The following is a 21,050-nucleotide window of genomic DNA, read 5'->3' on the forward strand; positions in this document are numbered from 1 at the left end:
GCTTGAGCAAGTTTCTGTTCTTAGTCATCAGGACAACCCGACAATTGCATCCACACACACACAGTACACACGCACTGCACGCGTGGACATGAATTTGAGCAAACTCTGGGAGATCGTGGAGGACGGAGGAGCCTACAGCCCGAGGGGTTGCGAAGAGTCGAATGCACAACTGAACAGCAGCGCCTGTGCACGCATCGCACTAGCACGCACAGGACAGTGCGCACGGGTAACACCACTCCCACACATGGGCCCAGGTACAAACATGAACACACCACACGTGTGCCCATGCATACGTGCACACGTGACACATTCACACACACAGGTGCTTCAGAGCAGGGGAGTCGCAGACGACCCGTCCAACCCCTTCCTTCACACGTGGAGACGTGGGAGCCCAGCGAGGTGACGGACTCGTGCAGATGTCGATGGCCAAGCCAGGAGGAGAGCCTCAAATGGGTCATGGAAGACACAGGGCTCCCAGAACAGCCTGACACTCCTCTAGTCCCCAGGGGCATTTGTGTAGAGGAACGGACTCACTGTCACTTAGAGACTTTCAGAGAATTCTCTCTTTTCTTGACATGGACCACTTTTAAAGTCTTTACTGAGTTTGTTATAACTTTGTTTCTGTTTTATGGCCATGAAGTATGTGGGGTTTTAACTCCTTGAACAGGGAGTAAACCTGTACCAGCTGCATTGGAAGGTGAAGCCTTTCTTTCTTTCTTTTTAATAAACTTTACTGAGGTATAATTTATGTACAATAAAAGCCACACATTGTAGGGTATAAGTGAAAGAGTTTTAACAGATGTATATACCAATGTAATCACTACCCCAATCAAGATACAAAAAAATTGGTACCTTCCCTGCAAGTGTGGAAGGTGTCTTAACCTCTGGATCACCAGGGATGTCCCCAGAGAATTCTCTTTTGTTGACTCCAAGCAGAATCTCTGTTCTTGACCCAGGAAGGCCCAGGATCAGAGGGTCAGGACACAGGCTGAAATTTGGAGCAGCTCCGAGACTGTTCGCTTCTTACTGACTGTGCCCGAGAAAGGAAAGATCACCCCACACCCCTCAAAGCATGTGCCCCTTGCTTTCCAGGGTGCCCCATCTTACTTAACTCATTGGTCATTTCCCCTGGAAGCCAAATGCTGTCTCCGTTTGCTGAGGCCAGATGTCTCTCAGGATAGCTATTCAGGGTCACAGGCTGAGGTTGACTTTGCTGAGCAGTAGGGTAGGGACGGAGGCTGACCAAGTTTTCACTCTGTATCATTGACCTGACTTGACTGCCTGGAAGGACGTAATGTGAGAAGCCAATTCTGGCCACATCCTGGAAAACCCTTGCTTATCAGCAGCTGCATTTTCCTCTGCAAATAACCCTCCCGACACCTAGTCACTCCTGATAAGGACATGAGGGGCTCAGATCTCTCCTTGGGAGACATCACCAGGTACGTGTGACGCACAGCAAAACTGGCTCCAGGAACAAAATCTGAGAAAGGTCTGACCCTTTCCTAATTTCTGGGCTTCATCCCAGGTCTTGCTGGGATTCTGATAGGGGAAGGGGAGGGAAGGATGACATCTCTGACAACACAGATTTGTCAGAAAGGGGGTCAGGCGGGGGAAACTGGGGGGTGCATCTTTTATTTCCACTGCATGAGGTAGTTATTACAAAGTGTGTGTCGAGGGGGTGAGGTGCTAGGGGTGCATAGCCATGAACAATGAGCTGGTTTCTTCAGGAAGGTATACCGACAAGTTTCTGGAGGATTCAGACTAGAATCGATATTCACGGATGCTCGCCTTGTAAGCTGGGCACAGTGATAAGAGTTTCTGGTATGTTCTCAGGACAGAGGCCCCTCTTGTCCACTGGACCAGGAATTCCCTGATCACATATTCCTACTCTTTGAGCCCTTTTCTTTTAGTAGGTAGTCTGTTTTAATGAATTAATTTACTTATTAAAAAAATTTTTTTTCGGCTGCCCCATGAGCTGTGTAGGATCTTAGTTTCCTAACCAGAGATTGAACCCTTGCCCCCTGTACTGGAACCTTGGAGTCTTTTTTTTTTTTTTTTTATTAGTTGGAGGCTAATTACTTCACAGCCTTGGAGTCTTAACCACTGCACCACCAGGGAAGTCCCAGTCGTCTGGGTTCTGACACTTCCTCACCCTCTCCTTCCCATCTCTGGTCTAGCTTGGAATCTAGAATCTCTCCTGTGACTTTGGCCCAAGCCCCCCTGTGAATAAGTAGAATTCCTGAGCTTCCGGGCTCCTGAGCATAAAGCTATGCCTGAAATCCCACATGTAGGCCACTGTGTCCATCAGTCTTGGCTCTCCACAACTTCTGCTGTGGTACCAGGCTCCCCCTAAACCAATCTTCCCACCAGGGGAGAAGGACTGAGGAAAAGCCGCTCAGACCCAGCGGGTCTGCAACCTTCAAGGCTGAGAAGGAGCAGAGTTCTCCTTTTAGAGAACCCCTCGAGGCTCCGGCCAGGGAGGTATTTCTCAAAAGCGTATTCACGATTGCTTCTTGCATGGCCTTGAAATTTCACCCATCCCACCTCCTTCCGCTTTTCATCTCGTTCGCCAGTGGGAAAGGACCAAAGGAGGAAGCGCGAGAGTGAGAGTAAGCGAAAGCAGAAGGGCTGGAAGTGAAGGAGGCTGCCGCTGGTTCTCCCTGACACGCTGCACCCGAAGCCGTGTGAAGACAAAATGTACCTGCCGCTGTTGTTCTGCCTCTTCCTCCCGCTTTCAGGTGAGCGGAGCCCGGGTCTGTTCGCCCACGGCAAGTTGATGGGGCAGGAGGAAGTCGCGGGCAGAGGAAAGAGGGGGCTCAGCAAGGCGTCCTGCTGAGGCGCCAGCTCTGTTTCTGGGTAGTTCCTCCCAGCCGTGAGCCTGTGGGTTTCATCCACTCAACCCTGCGCTCAGGGTTTCAGGGTCCACAAGGCCAACGCAGAAAGGTGGAGCATGGTCTTCACAATGAAGCCAGCACCAGGCATCACTCCTGACCCCTGGGGGCTGATCCTTCAGGACGGACGGACTGGGGGCCGGCACTGGTGGGGGAGAAGCAGAGGTGCCCTGGTTGCTCAGGAGAGATGGGGAGTATGCACCCCTGCTCCCACCTTCCAGAAAGTGTTATGAGCACGGGAAGGCTCTGGAGAAGGGGTGAGGGTGAAGGGGACCTGGAAGGAAGGGAAGGAGGGGATTTGCCTGATGGAGTGGAAGAGCTGGTTCTAGGCTTTCGGGGAAGAAGGAAATAGAATGGAAAGGTTGAGAGAAGGTAAGCTTGGTAGGATGAGGAGGAAAAGGGGGCTAGGATATGAGCAGAGACAGAGGGTTGAAGTCAACTTGAAGTTGATGGAGACCTTTTTGTTTTTTTGGCCATGCCACGTGGGAAGAGGGATCTTGGCCACCCAACCAAGGATCGAACCCATGGTTAAGACTTGTTAGAAGTGCGAGTCTTAACCACTGGACTGCCAGGGAATTCCCATGGGTATCATTTTGATTAAAAGTCAAGGGGATTTTCTTGGCTTTGATAGAGCTCAGTGTCTGAGCACCTTCTCTCTCTAGAGTCAGCCTCTTATTGATCTCACCTCCTCTCTGAGATGACTCCCGCTTTTGTATCCCTAGCCTGGACATCTCTCTGAACTCAAGAATCTTCTATCCAGCTCTCCATTCGACATCTTCACTCGGATGTTGACTTTTCATTTTTTTTTTTTTTCTGTCCACGCCATGAGCTGTGGGGTCTCAGTTCCTGGACCAGGGAAGGAACCTGGGTCCCCGCAGAACCTCAACCACTGGACCGCCAGGGAAGTCCCAGATGTTGACATTTCAGATGTGGCCTGACCACATCTCCTCTGTCAAATTCCTTTCTCTCCCATCTTTGTGTTTGGCAATTCCGTCTTTTCAGGTGCTTGGGCAGAACCCCAGGGGCATCCATCACTTCTCTCATATCTCATAGTGATCCTTTGAAATGTAAGCCAGATCCTGTCTCTTCTCTGGTCAAAACCGTCCAATGACCTCCATCCTAGAGTACAAATTCAAAGTCCTTACAGAGGCTACCAGATGGTACCATCCGGGTCTCCCTCCACACCATCTCCCGGTCTCATCTTCCACTCTGCTTTCCCTGGCTCAACACACTCCAGCCATCCCAGCCTCTCAGATGTTCTTTGAACATGCCAGGCACACTCATGCCACAGGCCCGAGGCCCGTGACGTTCAATCTGCTCAGTGCTCTTCTCCAGAGAGCCAAGGCTCCAGTCCTCACCTCCTTCCCGTCTTTGCTTCTCACTGAAGCCATCATTGATGACCCTAATGAAAACAGCCATTCTCTGGACTTCCCTGATGGTCCAGTGGTTAAGATTTTGCACTTCCACTGCAGGGGGCTTGTGTTTGACTTCTGGTTGGGGAAATTCCACATGCCACGTGGTGTAGCCAAAAAGAAGAAGAAGAAGAAAAAAAAGCAATTCCCTTGCATTACTTTTCTCCACAGTTTATCCTCTCCCTCCCCGCACTTTGATAGAATATAAACTTCAGGAGGACCAGGATTTTTGTGCCGTCCTGCAACGACTGGTGCAGTTGAGACAAATAGTGAGCATTAGTTGAATGAGTGAATCCATCTAATGGACAGGGAACAGTACGATTGCTGTAATACCCATCCCATCCCACCCACTGAATCTATGTCCTTCTACTTTCATAAAATCAAACAATTGAGGCTGTTAACATTACCTGGAGAGGACATTGCTCATGGGATTGTAAAATGGTACAGCCACTTTAGAAAACAGCTTGACATTCTTGAGAATATTAAACATGTGGTTACCACATGAGCCAGCAATTCCACTCCTAGGTATGTATCCAAGAGAATGGAAGACATATGTCCATGTAAAAAACGAATATGCAAATGTTCATGGCAACATCGTTCATAGGAGCTAAATAGCGGAAACAGTCTAAATGCTTGTCAACTGATGGATGGATAAATTAAAACTTGGTGTACCCATACCATGGCATACTAGTCATAAAAATTAATGAGGTACTGACACGTGCTACAGTCTGGATGAATCTGGAGAACATTAAGCTTGGTAAAGAATCCAAACACAACAGGGTGTATGTTGTATTATTCCATGCATATGAAATGTCTAGAAATACGTAACTTCATAGAGATAGTAGATTAGTGGTCTCCAGGGGCTGGGGAGCGGGTCAGGGGGAGGGACCCCTTCATATGGGGTCTCTCTTAGGGTGATGACTGCGTTCTGGAATTGGTGGTGATGTTTGTACTGCTTCGTGAGTATCTCACAAAACCGCTGAACTGTACAAATTAAAAGGGTGAATTGCATGATGTGTGAGTTATATCTCAATAAGAAAATAATCAAACAGCAGAGAGAAGAGTTAGGAGCGGTTATGGTCTCCTGAGAAAACTTCCTGTGGTCGCCTTTGGGTCTGAGGCTCCGAAAGGTGTGGCAACCGGACAGTCCTTTGTGACCTGTGACTGTTTTCCATGGTCTGCTTTGATCATTCAGTCCATCAGGTGTAGAAATGAAAAGGATACTTACAAGCAGTGATGCATGCTGCGAGCAAAGCTAAGCGCCATGCCCCGACTCAGGGGGCGGCGGGAGCGCCTTTGATGGGGTGGGCTTAGAAGGAGCCCTCTGAGGGGGAGACCCCTGTGCTGAGACCTGGAGGACAAGAAGGAGCAGGTACTTCAGATCCAGGAGGTTTCTCAGGCACAGGGGACAGCAAGGCTCTCACATGGAAATGAGCTTGACCTTGGTACGGCTGAGGAACAGAAGGCCTTTGTTACAGGCCCCACACGCTCCTGCTGGGGCTGATTGGGAGGTTTTGTGCTGTGTGCTCTTTGAGACCCTGTGGACTGTAGCCCACCAGGCTCCTCTGTCCAGGGAATCTTCCAGGTGAGAATACTGGAGAGGGTTGCCGTTTTTTCCTCCACGGGATCTTCCTGACCCAGGGATTGGACCCACGTCCTCTGTCTCCTGCGTTACAAGCTGATTCTGGACCCACTGGGCCGTTGGTGGGGAGGTTGCTTCTATCTGTTAGGGGAAAAGGTCTTAGAGGAGCAGAGAGACGTGTGGCTCGTGGGTGGCTGGAGATGGCTTGTGGATGCTCAGCCTTGAGTTTCGGTGTGGAAACAGAGGAGGAAGATCTAGGGTGAGAAGTTAGGGGACAAATTGAAAAGCAAGGTGGGGAAGGCACAGAGAGGGTTTTGTTCTTCCCCCTGACATCTGGAACAGGGGAACTTAATGGCGAGCAGATGTGAGAGTAGTGTATGTGCGTGTGTGTACGGTTTGGGAGGGATTAAGACAGAGCAGGAATGTTTGTCTGACGCGGAACAGCACAGCTGTGTGCTGGTAAGAACCTAGTCGCCAGCGTGAACCTCGGTGTCAGCCTGTGACCAGCCTTGACCATAGAGCTTCCCATCACAAGCAACACATCTAACCAGCACTGCTTCCTTCTTCTTGAGAGCTCACTGCTGCAAAAGTACACAGAAAACAACCCAGAAACTTTCCACTGGGCTTCATAGCAATTCATTTTCTGTGAGAAGCAAGACTTTTAATGACTCTCTTTTGTGGCTCAGTGGTAAAGAATCCGCCTGCCAATGCAGGAGACGCGGGTTGGATCCCTGGGTCGGGAAAATCTCCTGGAGAAGGCAATGGTAAGCCACTCCAGTATTCTTGCTTGGGAAATCCCATGGACCGAGGAGCCAAGTGGGCTACAGTCCATGGGGTTGCAAAAGAGTTGGACATGGCTTAGTGACTAAGCAACAACAAAATTTTTTTTTCAGAGAAAAATTAGCTGCCTTGTCGCACGTGAGCCTCACTGTAGGTGGTGGCAGAGGGGGACCAGACCCCCGATGTGTTGACCCAGAGTGGAGACTAGCTGATGTCCCCTGTTGAGCTGGACCTCCAGGCCCGCCTGTCGCTTACTGACACTGAGTCAGTCACCTCCCCGCTGCGGCTTGGTTTCCACCTGATCTAGGATTACTCTCCATCATCCAGGCTGTGAGGAGCCATGCCCCATGAAGGTGCTGCTTCTTGGAGCTCCGGGCTGCCTCTGGGGGCAGGACGGTTCCCCAAAGCAGAGCCAGACTCTGTGAAGGTTGATGGGGAGTGGGCACCCCAAAGAGGGGTCTGAGAAGGGAGTGGATAGATGGTTCAAGGGTCAGTGCGGGCCTGCTCAGTCCCTCAATCGTGTCTGACTCTCTGGGACCCCCACGGACTGTAGCCCACCAGGCTCCTCTGTCCGTGGACTTCTCCAGGCTAGGATACTGGAGCAGGTTGCCATTTCCTACTCCAGAGGATCTTCCTGACCCAGGGATTGAACCCACGTCTCCTGCATTGGCAGGCGGTTTATTTACCACTGCACTACCAAGGAAGCCCAAAATTAAATGCTCTTTAAGCCATTGGAGTCGTGGCAACTAAAGATGAGGTGGCTGTCTATGTTAGAATCCTAGGGCTCTGGGACAAATGACCACAAACTTAGGGGCTTAGAAGGACACAAATTTATAATATCACAGTCTAGAGATCAGAAGTCTGAAACGAGTCAACAGGGCAACATTTCTCCTGGTGGCTCTAGGGGGAGAATTCAACCCCTTGACTCTTCTAACTTCCAGAGGCTGCCCGATCTCCTTGGGATGTGGCCCCGCATGCCCGCAGCCCCCGGTCCACAGTCATCTCTCATTCTCTGACCCTGACTCTCCTGCCTTCCTCTGATAAGGACTTTCCTTAATTCAGTCACACCTGCACAGACCCTTTTCGCCATGTAAGGCTGATTGTGTTCACAGGTTTTGGGGGTTAGGACATCTTTAGGGGCTGTTACTCTGCCTACCACACTATTAAACAGCCCTGTGCAGACATTTTTGTTTTTCCTATGATTTTGAAAGTAATAAGTGCTCATTATTGATACTTGCGAAAGTACAGGGAAAAAAAAAAAAAGTGAAGTACAGAAAAAAAATGAAGAATTAGGAAATATAAAAAACCTGATGTCTTTCTTAATGCTCAAGGCAACCAGTTGTTTACATTCTAGCTTATTTTTTTATCTTTTTTATGCATTTTTAGAAGTTAGTTGATATTATACTGTATATGGTTTTAAAAAACGCTCATTTTCACTTCATAGGAGAATTTTCCACATAATTAAAAACATTTCTAAGCCTCATTAGCAGTGTTTGCATTACTTCATTATGTACTTATTTCCCTAGTTGATGGAAGTGGGTCTTGTTTCCTTTATTTTTGCTAACTACGTAATGAATCTTTGTGCACACCCTTTTTGTGTGCCTCTCTGATGGTTTCCTGAGGACTAAATCCTAGAAGTGTCATTACTGGAGCAAAGGGCACGCCTGTGTTTGACACATGAAACTGCCTCATGGCTTTCTGTGTGTTTGGACCAGTTACCCTCCTTCCAGCGTCTTCTCCTAGTGCCTGGACCACCTGGCCTCGGTCAGCGAAATGCGCGTCATCAACACTTGGTTGATTTGATATGTGGAAAGTGGTGCTGTCTTCCACATTTCTTGTTTGTTACGTTGTTTAAACTGAACATTTGAATTTCATTAGCCACTGAATTTCTTCTTTGTGACTTGCCTCTTATCTCTCATCAGTTTTCCAAATGGAGTCTTAAATGTTTTTCTTCTATACATTCTTAATCAAGAGAGAGACTATTGGGAATAGTATCTCCTCCCTGGTGGTCCAGTGGTTAAGACTCTGACTTCCAAGGCAGCGAGTGCAGGTTCGATCCCTGGTCGGGGAGCGTGCCCCGTGGTCAAAAAGTCAAAACATAAAACAGAAGCAATACTGTAACAAATTCAATAAAGCCTTTAAAAATGGTCCACATTAAAAAAATCTTGAAAAAAAGAGAAACACTATTAATCCTTTTCTATATTATTCACTCTAAATATGTCTCTCAGTCTGTTCTTTGTCTTTTTAGTCTTTTTTAATTGGTACATCCAAGTGCTATCTTTGCATGTAGTCAGATTCCCTACTGACTCTGTTTCCGCTCGTTCGTTAATTTCAAGTTTCGAACCTGCTCCCCGTCATCTAGAGATTTTATAAATATTCACTTGTATTTTCTTCCTGTTTTAGAAATGCTCCCCTGTTTTATGCTGACCTCCTTAATCTCTCTCTGTTTACCTGATGGAGTACATGAGAAGTGACAGGAGAGGGTTCTGTCCCAACCCTCCCCGTCCCTGCTTACCGTTTTAGTTTTCTATACTGCTGCTGTTTAGTTGCTAAGTCATGTCTGACTCTTTGTGACCCCGTGGACTGCAGCATGCCGAGGCTTCCTGGTCCTTCACTATCTCCTGGAGTTTGCTCAAACTCATGTCCATTGAGTCGATGATGCTGTCCAACCATCTCATCCTCTACCGTCCCCCTCTCCTCCTGCCCTCAATCTTTCCCAGCTTCAGGATCTTTTCCAATGAGTCAGCTCTTTGCATCAGGTGGTCCAAGTATTGAAGCCTCAGCATCAGTCCTTCCAATGAATATTCAGGACTGATTTCCTTTAGGATTGACTGGTTTGATCTTCTTGCTGTCCAAGGGATTCTCAAGAGTCTTCTCCAGCACCAAAATTCAAAAGCATCAGTTCTTTGGCACTCAGCCTTCTTAAAGGTCCAACTCTCACATCTGTACCTGACTACTGGAAAAGCCATAGCTTTAACTATCTGGACCTTTGTCAGCAAAGTGATGTCTCTGCTTTTTAATACACTGTCAAAGCTTTTCTTCCAAGGAGCAAGCATCTTTTAACTTTGTGGCTGCATTCATTGTCCGCAGTGATTTTGGAGCCCAAGAAAGTAAGATCTGCCACTGATTTCACTTTTTCCCCATCTACTTGCCATGAAATTGTGGGACCGGATGTCATGATCTTAGTTTTTTGAATGTTGAGTTTTAAGCCAGCTTTTTCACTTTCCTCTTTCACCCTCATCAAGAGATTCTTTAGTTTCTCTTCACCTTCTGCCATAGTTTTCTATGGTATATATAAAATTCTTAAATAGACTAGGTCTGTTTTTAGGCTATTGGCTGTATTCGATTGAGGCGCTTACCTAGTCTTGTTAGATTACCAAGATGGCTTGTTTATTAGGCCTGGTACCATTTTAATTTCTGGCAGGCAAGTCCTTACTCATTGATCAACTTTCAGATGTTAAAAATTCTTGTCCCTTCATTTATTCAGATAACCTCTAGCATATATTACATATAATATTTATTACACATGCATGCATAGACATGTATATACACACATATATACCAAACCTATTTGTAGACAGAGGTTATCTGAAAAAAAATGTATATGTTCTAAAAATGTTCTGGGGGTTTTTGAGTTAAATCTTTAAATGTATTTGGGAAGGAAGAAAATTTTTGCAATATATAGCATTTTCATTCCAAATTATAGCTCTTTTATGCATAAAACTTTATGTCAGTCAAGAAAATTTCAAAGTGTTTGTGTATGATTTTTTCCTATAAATCCTAATTGTTTCTATTCAAGCTATTCCTTGATATTGAGTACACTTTTATTGCTATTGTAAATGAGCACTTTTCCATTTTGATTTCCAATTACTTGTTAGTGGTTTACATGAAAGCCACTGATTTTTAATATATTTATTGTGTTTTTAGCCACTCTACTGAATTCCATTAAAAATGAAAATCCTTTTAAATTGAAGATTTAAATATTTTCCCTAAATGTAATTATTTCCCCCCAATAATGATATATTTTATATTTTTCTGTGTCTCACTACGTTGGTCAGAATTTCAGAAAATAATATGTACAGATGGATAACACGTACAGAAAAGTGGATACAGAATCAATGTCCAGGTTGACAATTATAAAGTATACACTGATATCTCACAATCATTGCGGTATTTGCTGAGGCTTTTACTTGATAATCTTCATCAGATAAAGGAAGTTCTACTCTTAATTTGCTAAGAGTTTTTAGAAAATCAAATGTGTGTTGACCATGTGGCGTGTGGTCAGGGATCAAACCTGGGTCCCCTGCATTGGCAGGCAGATTCTTTACCAATGAGCCACCAGAGAAGCCTCTCTCAGCTTCATTAATTTTCATTACCTTCATTATTTCCTTTCTTCTAGTTTTTTCTTTCTTCCTACTCCTCCTTCTGTTTTTTGTTTTAACTTTTGAAATAAATGTTTGACATATTAAAGTCCTCTTTACTTTTCTAATACATGCATTTAGTGCGCTAAAATATCCCTAAGCAGAACACAACTGGTCTGCCGGCAGATGGGTCTGGGAGGCCCAGGCTAGATTGCTATTGTTTAAGTTAAAGTTTCAAAGAGAGATTTCACCCAGATTTGGAGCTACTCCTTAAAGTGTAAAGATCTGAAACCCCACTGCCTGCTTCTTGCATGAGGACAATGGGATAAGTGCCCACCCCCGCCACCTCCCAGCACCCCGCCCCCCCATTCAGGGGCATCTGCTTTCCAGACTGCCGAGGTCCTCACCACTTTCCAGGTTCTGACATCAAGTACTAGTGACAGTTGCCATTCTTCATGATGCTTGAAGTGTCGTTTCCTTACAGTAAAGAAACATTTCTCTGTATCTCCAATCTTTCAAAGATGAGGAAATGAAAGAAAGAGCAAGAAAATCATATGTATCAGAAAATGCTGCCGCTTTTCTCTATAATACTTGCCTTCCTGCAGGGCTGTAGTATTCAAGGCAGTGTGGATTCACATTGCTATTGCTGTTGTTCAGTGGCTAAGTCACGTCCAACTCTCTGTGACCCCATGGCCTGCCGCACACCAGGCTCCTTGGTCCTTCACCATCTCCTGGGATTCGCTCAAGTTCATGTCCATTGAGTCGGTGATGCTCTCTATCCGTCCTGTGCTGCCACCTTCTCTGTTTGCCTTCAAACCTTCCCCACATCAGAGTCTTTTCTAATGAGGCGACTCTTTGCGTCAAGGAGCCAGAGTATTGGAGCTTCATAAGGATAGAGCAATGGAACAGAATGGAACATCCATAAAGAACTCACATATTTGCTTTTTGACAAAGCAACCAAAGCAATTCAGTGGGAAGAAATGGGATCTGGGTAATAAAAATTCCAGAGCACCGGGAAACCGATTGGCATCACTCTTTTGGTCAATTTCAAAGGTGGGTCGGGAAGATACCCTGGAGAAGGAAATGGCAACCCACTCCAGTATTCTTGCCTGGAAAATCCCATGGACGGAGGATCCTGGTAGGGACCCAGTCCACAGGGTCGCAAAGAGTTGGACAGGACTGAACGACTTCACTTTCACTTTTTCACTTTCCTACCAGGCTGGTTTACTATAGAACCAGTGGACACAATTAGAACCTTAGGAACAGTTTCTCCAGAGCTGGGTGATGGGGATGTTTCCCCTGGACTTCCTGAGGTTGTCAGCACAAGAGTCATCTTCTGTGCAAATAGGTTCTTTGCTCTTTCCTCCCCATCAGAGCAGAATAACACTGGGATGACTGCAAATGGACATTGCTGGAGTGGAAAGACTTACTGGCTACAGACAGGGGGAAAGGGGTTAATTATAGGAAGGTACTCTTGCTCTGGGTCAATGTTTTTGTTTCATTGAGATCTGCAGTTCTGCTTTCATGGGATTTTCCTGGTGACTTTGGCTAGAATTTTGAAGGACAAAAAGTCTGTCTTGATCAGTTCCTTGACTGTTTCTCCGCTCAGGAGACCCTTGGGTCTGGTTGAACTATTCACAAGGCAGGAGGCTGTGGCCCTGCCCCCAGGGCGGGAGGTGACAGGTGCATGGATTTGTATTTCCAGGCTCATCTGCCATCTCGGGTCCCAGAGCAGTGAGAGGTGTGGAGCAGGCATCACTGACCGTGCCGTGTCGATACGACCCGTGGTATGAGTCCTACCCGAAGTGGTGGTGCCGGGGGGCCGACTGGGGCAGCTGTCGGATCATGGTTAAAACCACTGGATCAGAGAAGGGGGTGAAGAAGGGCCGCGTGTCCATCAGGGACAACTGGAAAGACCGCTCGTTCACCGTGACCATGGAGAAGCTCAGGCTAGACGATTCAGACACTTACTGGTGTGGGATTGAGAAAGTTGGAATTGACCTGGGGAACCGAGTAGAAGTGACCATTGACCCAGGTAAGAGTCTGTGTCCATGTGGACGTGTCTCTTCACGGCCTGCTCTGTCCAGGGACCCAGCTGGCCCTCAGAGGGAAAGTCACGGGGGTGGGGGAGTCCTGAGGTCTCACGGAGCCCCCGCTGACCACCTGGGCTGGGAGGGGCAGGGCTTCCCCTCATCACTCTCCTGGCTCCAGGGCCTCCTCCGGGACGGGATCAGGCTTTCCCGGCACCTTGCTTTCCTCTGCACAGTCAGAGCCGAGTCTGTTCCCAAGGAGATGAAGGTCCCAGTGTTAGCCCGTGGGCCAAGGGACCCTCCTCTGTGGGACCTGGAGCCCCCAATTCCTGCCAGTGCTTTCCTGGGACCCCTGTTGCCCTGGGGGTGTTCCTGCTCTTTCGGAATTCAGGGTTGGGTCTTCAGAGCTGCCATGCCCACCACGTGGTCCATATCCCATCTCAGGGGAAAGACGCCACCCAGTGGGGGATGCTGTGCTTAATTTCGGGGTCTGGAAAGGGCTTCACTGTCAGAGGGCTGTATTTCCAGTGCCTGAAACCCCATCATGAGCCATTTACACATTTGGGATGATTGATGCTTTCTTCTTAAATCCTAAATGCAAACACTCCTGGGCATGTTAGCTCAGCGATCTTGGTTTGACATGATTTATCTATTGGGCTCTGCTTCTGCTGGCCCTCAGATAGATGACACCAGCTCACGGGGCACCTGTGTGGCAGGGGGGCTGGGTACACAGTCAGCAGTCACCGTCCCCCACCCCCCACCCCCACGCTCACACCTGGAACCTGTGAGGCTCATTGTACTTGCAAAGCAGAGCAGGTTCGTCATCTCATTCAATCCTGACAACATTCCTGAGAACTGTCACCTTGTGGGAGCTTAATAACGTCCTTCAGGTGCAGGCTGTTCCTGAACCTTGGGACTTTGCTCAGGGCTGGTCCTGACCTTTGACGTCGCAGACCTCGGCTATGTCAGCTGCCTGGTAGCCCCCAGTCTACTCCCGTCCTCGTGGATAAGTAGATGGGGGAGGCACTGGCCGAGGCCCCGGCATAAGCAGCTGGAGCATTTGAATTCAGCTGCCCTCCAGCTGCCCTTGTCTTGAGGCGACCCTGGGCCCCTCTGACCCCCCTGGACCAGTGCCAGCCCCGCTGCCTCTGAGGCTCTGGGTCTCCTGGAGGCCAGGGAGATATGAGCAGTCCGGGCTGTCGGCCCCTCCCTTGGCCCTGCTCCAGACTCCTCAGGGCAGGGAGGCCCATGCTCCCCAGACCCCGACCCCCCAGACTCAGAGGCACGTTTAGGGCGGCGGGCGGGCGAGCAGGCAGAGTGGTGTGTAACCTGGTCTCTATGCCAAGCACCAACTACAGTGCCGACCACCACGCCCACCACCTCCACTGTCACCACAAAAGATATTGTTCGCTCCTCAGCTGAGACCGGCCACAGCTCCAACAACAGGTAAGCCAGCTCCGATGCTGCCGTTCCTCGTGGACCACTGGGCCCAAACTCCTCTGAAGGGGCACGCTTTGTAGTCCCAGGACCAAGCCAGAGCTTGTCTCTGCCCTCTTGGGCTCCAGGATGCTAGGGTCTCCTTTCGCTTGCTCTCACAGCCCAGGAGGCCAGAAATGAAACCAAGGTGTGGGCAGGTTGGCTCCTTCTTGGGACTCTAAAGTAGAGTGTGTCCCAGGCCAGTCTCCTCACTTTTTGGGGCTGCCGGTAAGCTGAGAATTCCTTGGCTTGTGGCAGCATCACACCAGCCTTGGCCTCTGACATCACATGGCCTTCTCCTCGTGTGTCTGTGTGCCCCAATTCCCCACGCCCCCAACCCCCGCTGCCTTTTTAAAAAACATATTTATTTATTTGACTGCACTGAGTCTTAGTTGTGGTTTGTAAACTCTTAGTAGCCAGCTGTGGGATCTAGTTCCCTCACCAGGAATTGAACCTGGGTCCCCTACATCGGAAGGGAGGAGTCTTAGCCACTAGACCACCAATTTATCCTTTATAAGGACACCAGTCACTGAACTTGGGCCCATCCTGATCCAGCATGACCTCATCTTAACTTGACGACCTCTGCAAAGATCTTGCTTCCAAACGGATCTCAGGTTCTGAGTGAACTACTGGAGGAAGGACACGGTTCAGCCTGCACAGGGGGCAAGCAGAGAAATAGGAAAACCTTTTCAGAGCCTTTGCCTCACAATTTCTGTTCAGTCTGCAGACCCACAGAAACACCGTGTGCAACCCTCCTCTCCATCTTTTTTTTTTTAAACCAGAACTTCCCTGGTGGTCCAGTGGCTAGAATTCTGTTCTCCCAATGTGGAGGGCTTGGGTTTGATCCCTGGTTAGGGAGCTAGATCCCACGTGCTGCAGTTAAGAGTTTGCCTGCTGAAGCTAAGACTTAGCGGAAATAAATGGAATATTTAAAAAAACATCTTTGGAGAACTCCCTGGTCGTTCAGTGGTTAGGATTCCATGATTTCACTGCGGAGGGTGCAGGTTCAATCCCTGGTCAAGGAACTAAAATCCCATAAGCCCTGCAGTGTGGCCAAGAAAAGGAAAAATAAAATATTTGCGGGTACCCAGGAGTAGGGGTTTCCCAGGCTGGAAACCACAGCCCTGCAGTCAGAAGGTCTAAAGGTGTGTGGCCATCTCTGTCCCCATGTGGGTGGGATAAGGTCAAGGGGGGAGGTGAGCCAGCACCTGTCATTTGCAGCATCTGTCGTTTGCAGCACTGACGGCCTGGGGCTCAGTGTCCTCCTTCCTCTCATCTTTGCGGTGTTGCTGCTTCTCTGCATGGTGGCCTCGCTTGTGGCTTGGAGAATGGCGAAGAGACCGAAGAAAGGTGAGGGGACTGGGCTGACGCTGGGCTGGGCTGGGTAGCAGTGCGTGGGGTTGACAGCCTGCGTGGTCATCCTGGAGCCTTCGGACCCACGGATCGCCCGCAGACTCCGGAAGGGTCGCTGTCCCGAAGGCCACAGGAGCTGGCGGTTTGAGGAGCTGGAGCTTGGAGGTGAGCCCAAGAGCTTTCAGTGTCAGGTCTGCCTTGAACATCCCTCCTTGTTCTTCTTGCCTCTTTGCTCTGCCTCCCTGTCTATTTCCTGATTTGGCTCTTTGTGGCAGAGGTGACGATGATCTTAGGCAGGCAGCCCTTCTGGGGTACCCAGACCCTTTAGAGTCTTGACCACCACTTCCTGTGGTTGTCACGGAGGGACTGAATTGACATGAGGGCAAGGGGAAAAACCCACAGGAAAGTATGCACACATGAGCGAATGTACACGCACGTGTGCAAGAACACATGGACGTGTATGCACGCACAAACACAGCCCGCACATGAATGCACACATGTGCTTGGACACACACATACCCAGTCCTCTGGGTTTTCTCAGAAAGGTTGGTGGCCACTCCTGTTTTTATTTATTTATCTATTTTTGACTGTGCTGGGTCTTCGTTGCTGCTCAGGTTTTTCTCTAGTTGCGGCGAGCAGAGGCTACTCTCCAGTTGCAGTGCACAGGCTGCTTATTGAGGTGGCTTCTCCTGTCGCAGAGAACAGGCTCCAGGGCGTGAGGGCCTCAGTAGTTGTGGCTCCTGGGCTCCAGAGTACAGGCTCAACACTTGCGGTGCATGGGCTTAGTTGCCCTAAGGCATGTGGGAGCTTCTGGGGCCAGGGATCAAACCCCTGCGTCTTTGCATTTGCAGGAGGATTTTTTATCACTGAGCTACCAGGGACAACCCCAGGCCTATTTCTGCTCTTCTTCTCCAGCCTTTTCCCAAGCTACCCTCCTTGTTCTATGTAAATTTACCCTTTAGGGAAGGGCCCCTGCTCATGAGTCTGCACTTGTCAGTCATGAGGTTTGGCCTCAACCAACCCTTTTCCTGTCTGGCTCCACTTCCACATTCTTGCAATAATTGCACCTTCTCCTTCTCGGAATCCAGCGGGACCCGAACTCTCACGGGGCCCTGTTTAACGCTGCCCCCTCCCCACAGCCTGGGGAATCTTGTAGTTTGGGAAGAGGGGAGCCTGATTCTTGGCTCATCATATTTTCTCCCAAATGTATTGTCTGTGACCTAAATACATTCTGTCCCCCCTAAAACCCGGGGGGCGGGGGTGGTTTATATTCTTTCTTTGTAGTCTCCAAAGCTAGGTGCAGGAGATGGCAGGGACATAAAGAAATAGGAACCACAACTGAAAGCTGGTCCATGCAGTGTTGACTCAGCTCAAGCGCTTAGAACAGTTTAGAACAATCCTGTCTCATGAGCAAGTTTTACCACGGGAGCCCTGGTGCGCCTGATGCAGCCAACACCGGGAAAGCATAGAACGGGCTCGGCTACCTAGCAGCCCCCATCCTACCCGAGGACTAACCAGAATTCAACAGGACGAGGGTGTTGCTCTTTTGTGCTTTAGTCGTTCAGTTGTGTCTGACTCTTGTGCGACCCCAGGGACTGTAGCCCACCCGCCTCCTCTGTCCATGGGGTTTTCCCAGGCAAGAATACTGGAGTGGGTTGCCATTTCCTTCTCCAAGGGGGTCTTCCCAACCCAGGGATCAAACCTGGGTCTCCTGCACTGGCGGGAGGATTCGGGTGATGAGACAGACATAAATCAAATACCCTGGGAGCCCGCAAGGGAGGGATTCGACAGCCTGGGTAGCTGCAGAAAGTAGGTGTGACTTGAGTTGACCCCTGAAAGATGACAGGCAGGTCGAGAAACGGTGGAGTTATGAGCAGAACTCCAGAAGTTATGGGCTGAGCCTAATCCCAGAGGAGTTGATAGCTGGCAGGGCCACCTGAGCAACTGATCACACAGTTCTGCGATGTAGGGAATAGATGGACTGAGCTCTCCTTATTTATCATCTGAGGATGAGGATTAGGACCAGGTCTCTTCTCAGTGGCTCAGCAGCAAAGAATCTGCCTGCAATTCAGGAAATGTGGGCTTGATCCCTGGGTCAGGAAGATCCTTTGGAGTGGGAAATGGCAACCCACTCCAGTATCCTTGCCTGGGAAGTTCCATGGACTGTGGGGCCTGGTGGGGCGACAGTTCATGAGATTGCAAAGAGTTGGATGCAACTGAAAGACGGAGTGTGCACGCGTGTGCACACACACACACACACACTCTCACGCTTTTCTCTGAGCTTTAAGCCTAATTCACTTCATTTCTTCCCCAGACCTGGGGGCACGGCTGAGTGTCTGAGTGGGCGTTCTAACTCTGGTTGTTTTTGTCTTTTAGCTTCTGGGACATCCCCAGTGCAGGTAAGAGAGACCCCGAGGTCAGAGCAGAAAGACTGGACACCTTGCCCCTTTCTTGTTTTCCATCTGCCAGGAGCACCGAGGCCCAGGTGCCTCAGACAATCCCCATGCCCAAGTGCCTGTATGCTCACGATCCAGCTGCAAGGGATGGGAAGGGGCCCGGGAAGATGCTGGAATCAGCAAGAAGGCGGGGAGCTTGGGAGGGGGCAGGCGTGGGAGGCTGAGAGGAAGTGGAGGTTGCAGAGGAAGCTGGGAGCGGGGCGTCCTGGGGAACCAGCGAGCCACGTGTCCCTCTGTGGAAGAGGAACCTGTGTCTCATCTCCTAGGTGCGTCAGCCCCCGGGGAGCGACATAAGCTATGCAGACCTGAACCTGCCACAGATTGAAAAGCCCTCTGTTTCCTCCCGGAAGAAGGCCTCTGGGAGGGCCTCCTCCTCGCCCCAGGCCTACTCGGGGGACGGGGACTATGCCAACATGGTATGTGCTCAGTGGGGCTGCTATGGGGCTCAGACCAGACCCACTGTTGCCTCCTCCTTTGAGGATGGGTTTTCTCTCGCCCACGTGGAAAGGTGGGCGCTGAGCAAAGATGCAGCCATTGAAAGACTGGCTTGCAGAGCCCCTGTGGGCTTTTAGCCTTTGGCATCACCTCCGTACCAGACCTCAGCACTGGAGGCTCAGAGCCTAGTCAGACACGGTCCATATGCTGGGTGCGGCCGAGTGACCTGGTATTCTGTGCAAAATGTGCTGCCCTGGCACGGAATTGAGGGAGAGCAACTTCTGCTATGACCGGAGCTCAGGGTGCCTGGCTGAGTGGAGGGAGGAGGGGCTGGAGGGCCTGGGAGAAGCCTCCAGAAGTCCTGGAGGGTCTGTCTCCCCGGGGTCCTCCAAGGCCTCCTCCACGTGTGGGCAGCCTCCGGCCAGGACCTCTAACCCCGAGGACATCTTCACTGCAGGCTGACGTTTTCAGGGACAACATCCCTTACACCCCTCTAACCCCGAGGACATCCTCACTGCAGGCTGAGGTTTCCAAGGACAGCATCACCTACGCGGCTCTGTCTTTGGACGCCTTGGACGAACAGCCGACCTACGGCAACACGGGGCACCTCAACGGCCCCCCTCCCAGCAGGATCCTCGAGGAGGCCACGGAGTACAGCGTCATCAGAAAGCCTTAGCCTCAGCCCCAGAGCCCCTCTCTGAGCCCCCTGGAGACCTCTGAGTACCTTCCTGTTCCATTCGTCTGCTTTCTGCCCTCTCTGTCCCCTCAGGGGCCCAGCCACTGACTGAGGTCTCTGACTGATGCGGCTGGCATCACGGCCAGCTCTGGTCTGATGGCTTGGGGTCTGGTCTCAGGGAGCTTCTGAGAGTTAGACAGAGGTCTTTCCACATCCCGTTCTCTCCCACACAGCTTGAGACAGGGTTGGGGATACAATCTGGAGCTGCTAAGGGAATAAGCGGGATGATAATGGTAATAACAGTAATTCACTTCTATTTATTGCTTATCACGGGTGGTGGGCTTTCCTGGTGGCTCAGATGGTAAAGAATCTGTCTGCAATGTGGGAGACTCTGGTTTGATCCCTGGATTGGAAAGATCCTCTGGAGAAAGGAATGGCAACCCACTTTATTATGTTTGCCTGGAGAGTCCCGTGGACAGGCTATAGTCCACAGGGTCACAAAGAGTTGGACACGACTGAGCGACTCACATTTTCACTTTATCATGAATGGTGGGCTGAATAATGGTTCTTGAAATTATTCGCATCCAAAGCCCCAGAACCTGGGAACATTACCTTCTGGGGCAAAAGGGACTGTGTAGATGTAATGGAGTCAAGGATTTGGGGATGGGGAGACTATTCTGGGTTATCCAGCTGGGCCCTAAATATAAGCTCAAGGGTCCTTATAAGAGGGAGGTGAGAAGGTCACAGAGAAGAAGAGAGTGATGGTGGTGGGAGCAGAGGTCAGGATGATATGGGCAGGATCCAGGGAACACCACAGCCTCCAGGAGCTGGAAAAGGCAGGAACGGAGCCTTCCCTGGGGCCCCCAGAAGAGTCAGTCTGTCCGACACCTTGACTTTAGCCCAGTGAGACTGATTTCCTGCTTCTGGCCTCCACAATTACGGGAGAATAAATTATTATTTTCACGAAGCCACTGTGTTTGTGGTAATTTGTTACAGGAACAATAGGAAAAATGTACTATTGTGACAGGCACTCATCCCTAAATTCTTTACCTGCAATAACTAATTTAATCCTCGTTACAATGCTAAGAAAATGCTTTCATTACTGCCCCCACTTTACAGATGAGGAATCTGGGTGCAGAGAGGTTCAGTGACTTACCAAGTTTTACCCCCAGCAAGTGGCTAAATTGAAATTTGAACTTGGGCATCTTGGCTCCAGAGTCCAGAGTCTGGGCCACCACCTGGACTGTGTGTATAAGGAGGATAATGTGTGTGAGTGTGTGTGTGTGTGTGTGTACACTGTTACTCACAGAGGGATAGTCCGTGAGTATCTATAGATGCTGGACTGGGACTTGTCTGGTGGTCCGGTAGCTAAGATTCTGAGCTCCCACTGCAAGGGGTCTGGGTTTGGACCCTGGTCAGTGAATGAAATCCCATATGCCACAACTAGGAGTTCACATGCCACAGGTAAACATCGAAGATCTGCATGCCATAACTAAGACCCAGCACAGCCAAATAAATAAAAAGAAATATTATAGATGCCGGACTTACTGTCTTTATTCTAGGGTCCCGACACCTCTCTCTCTGGAATCCTGGTTCCT

At 49.6% G+C, this 21,050-nt stretch overlaps 2 protein-coding genes across 7 annotated transcripts in view; one reads left to right on the forward strand and one right to left on the reverse strand.

Moving 5' to 3' along the window:
• RAB37 (RAB37, member RAS oncogene family) overlaps nucleotides 1–21,050 on the reverse strand; it is a 66,242-nt gene that overhangs the window by 26,196 nt on the left and 18,996 nt on the right. The window lies entirely within an intron of this gene.
• Nucleotides 1,304–20,419, forward strand: CD300LF (CD300 molecule like family member f). Of its 6 annotated transcripts, none has more exons than XM_043905572.1 (8): nucleotides 1,310–1,439; nucleotides 2,574–2,738; nucleotides 12,732–13,061; nucleotides 14,415–14,502; nucleotides 15,770–15,882; nucleotides 18,262–18,284; nucleotides 18,608–18,757; nucleotides 19,234–20,419. In XM_043905572.1, exons 2-8 carry the CDS (start codon nucleotides 2,696–2,698, stop codon nucleotides 19,450–19,452), a joined length of 966 nt encoding a protein of 321 aa, XP_043761507.1. In that variant the 5' UTR covers nucleotides 1,310–1,439; nucleotides 2,574–2,695; the 3' UTR covers nucleotides 19,453–20,419. The 6 variants fall into 6 exon arrangements, 5 of the variants coding, with proteins under 5 accessions (XP_043761507.1, XP_043761508.1, XP_043761506.1 ...); XM_043905573.1 differs by having other exon boundaries at nucleotides 14,457–14,502; XM_043905571.1 differs by having other exon boundaries at nucleotides 1,312–1,439; nucleotides 14,403–14,502.

This window comes from Cervus elaphus, chromosome 5 (assembly GCF_910594005.1).
Source record: "Cervus elaphus chromosome 5, mCerEla1.1, whole genome shotgun sequence".
Classification (NCBI taxonomy): Eukaryota; Metazoa; Chordata; class Mammalia; order Artiodactyla; family Cervidae; genus Cervus; species Cervus elaphus.